Source organism: Austrofundulus limnaeus, unplaced genomic scaffold (assembly GCF_001266775.1).
Source record: "Austrofundulus limnaeus strain Quisiro unplaced genomic scaffold, Austrofundulus_limnaeus-1.0 Scaffold0, whole genome shotgun sequence".
Taxonomy (NCBI): Eukaryota; Metazoa; Chordata; class Actinopteri; order Cyprinodontiformes; family Rivulidae; genus Austrofundulus; species Austrofundulus limnaeus.
In genome coordinates this window covers 10,705,657-10,707,974 of record NW_013952402.1, presented here as the reverse complement: position 1 = coordinate 10,707,974, position 2,318 = coordinate 10,705,657, and the positions used below count along the sequence as shown (strand labels likewise).

At 42.1% G+C, this 2,318-nt stretch overlaps 1 protein-coding gene across 5 annotated transcripts in view; it reads left to right on the top strand.

Annotated features, from left to right (window-relative positions):
- The first annotated feature begins 634 nt into the window (after positions 1-634).
- Positions 635-2,318, top strand: part of hspa12a (heat shock protein 12A) — a 55,764-nt gene continuing 54,080 nt past the window's right edge. For all 5 annotated transcript variants that reach the window (XM_014002812.1, XM_014002796.1, XM_014002821.1 and 2 more), the window contains exon 1: positions 635-1,169. In XM_014002812.1, the coding sequence (XP_013858266.1) occupies positions 1,130-1,169 (40 nt within the window). In that variant the 5' untranslated portion in view covers positions 635-1,129. The remainder of the gene's footprint in view (positions 1,170-2,318) is intronic.

Sequence of the window (2,318 nt, the reverse complement as noted above, 5' to 3'; positions counted from 1 at the left end):
GTGTCAGAATGGTATATATTTATATTTCAAATACAACCACAATTAAATTCAGTCTATCCAGGAGACACAATTTATCAGGATAATTTTTCTAAGTTATTACAACTTGGAATAAAATAGGACTTTCTACTTCTTAACGTTTAAAAAAAGTAGAGAGAATGTACAGATAATTGTGTAAAAATGTAATGAGTAAAAGTAAAAAGTATGCTGAAAAACAATTACTCAAGTAAAGTACAGATAACCAAAATTTCTACTTAAGAACAGTAACAAAGTATTTGTACTTAGTTACTTTACAACTCTGCTATGGTATAAGATTTATTGACAAGAAGAATTGTTACAATAAAGTAATTAAATACAAATTTACTTACTTTTTGAGCTTTATTGATCAATTGAAAAGTGAGATAGGGGTATGAAAAATCATTCTACTTTAAACCTCTTTTTATTCATATGACCTTGTAAGTTGGACAAAATGTGTATGCTGTATATTCACACATTTCTTGTTGTTTTACGTCTGTTTTGAGATAAATATCTATTCTAAATTGTCTGTGGTAGCTTGGTGGTAAAGGCTGCAGGTTCGAAATCCCTCAGGTTGTGTCAGGAAGTGCATCCAGTGCTGGCAACCCCCTGTAGAAGAGAAATAACCGGAAAGAAAAAGTGCTGGTCAAGTTTTTATTTTTATTTTTTTCTTCTTATCCCCTACAAAACAGGTTGGTTCTCAGTGGTCTTTATTGAAAAGCGCTCATGTTTGCTGTGATGTGCATCAGAGAGAAAGTGAGCGGTCAGCGGCAGCATTCCTGGCTCGGACGGGCTTGAAGGCGATGGGAGGGGCGGACAGAGGCAGCAGYRAGTCTGGGGTACAACATCCCATCTCCTCCTCCTCCTCATACTTCACGTTCCCCCAGACTCCAAACATTTTCCTCCGGGTTTTAAACGCACTTCTCCGTAAATGACAAGTGACCAGGTGTGTGGAGGTCAAAGCGGGACTCGGAATTAGCGCAACGGAGTTCGTTTTCTCCCGTTTGTTTGTTTTTCCCCTCCTCGGCCCCGTGAACTAGTTCCAGCAGGAAAAATAGCTTCTTGGTGCAGCTGTGTTGGAGAGCAGGCTCGGGAGGAGGTGAAACCGCCTGATAGGATGAGTGAAGCGGACACCACCACAGACAAGATAATTACAGGTGAGTGAGCTCTTTAATCACCTTTCAGCTGCGGTCATGTTTTTAAAACACTCGTAATTAACGCGCATGGCACGTTCCCCTCATTCTTCGAGCTCAGCGGCGTGTCGCGTTCACGAGCAGCCCGTTTTTTAAAGATTTTCGTTTAAAGTGGGGGCAGCGTGTTTTTAGTTATGATGCATTTTAGTGAAAAGTCATCGTGACGTCTCTGCTGCAGTGCAGGGACGCTGAAAGCTGCCGTCGTGTCCGGGCTTCACAAGGGCAGGCGAGCCGCAGCGTGGAGGAACCTCGCCTTCTTCTGGCCTTCTTTCTTCTACGTGAATAAAAAGGCTTAAACTCCTGGTAAAGTTCATGTTGGTGCGTTTACTGACGGCTGGGCAGAGCTTGTGCCGCAGGCTCAGAGAGGGGCAGCAGACTCGGCCCTGCCCGGGCCTGGTGCAGAGATTAGTCACATGGCTCGTCCTGCAGGAGTTGTGTGACTCTGCAGTGAAGTCTGCAGCACGTCCTCCTCCTCAGGTGCTGCTCATCACCCGCCCAGACCGAACTGAACCGAACCGAACGGGCTGGAGCAGCTCTGAGGCTGCTCTGCAGACTTATTTTATTCTATTTTATGTTTTGCTTCTGCTTTCTGTTTTAAAAGCACCATTAGACCTGGACTTGTCTAAGATGTTTTGCAAATATTAAAAGTAGGTTTTTGTTCCACTGTTTCTTCTTTTATTCTCATGGATATCGGTAAAGTCATTCACCTGACGCAGTGTTTCCCAAAGTTGGGGTCGGGACCCAAAGTGGGGTCCCGAAACATCAAGGTGGGGTCCTCAAAAGATTTTCTGAATTAATTACATTTTTGCCTTAGTTGTTACAAAGGAGTGAGGTTAGTGTATTTAAAATGGATAAATGTAGTATAAAAACATTGTTACTATGCCCATGTTTTGTGCACCTGATACAAATGTTTATCATCTGTTATTGTTTTTTTTGTGGGTCAAAAGCTGAAAAGTTTGGGAACCACTGCTCTTTGGTTCCCAAAGTTGGGCTTGGGACCCAATTATGGGTCATGAGGCACCTTGGATAATCTCCAGAAATCAATTAAAAGGATAATAAAATAATTGATGATGTAATATTTTCCCTATAATTATTACAAAAACACAAAATAAG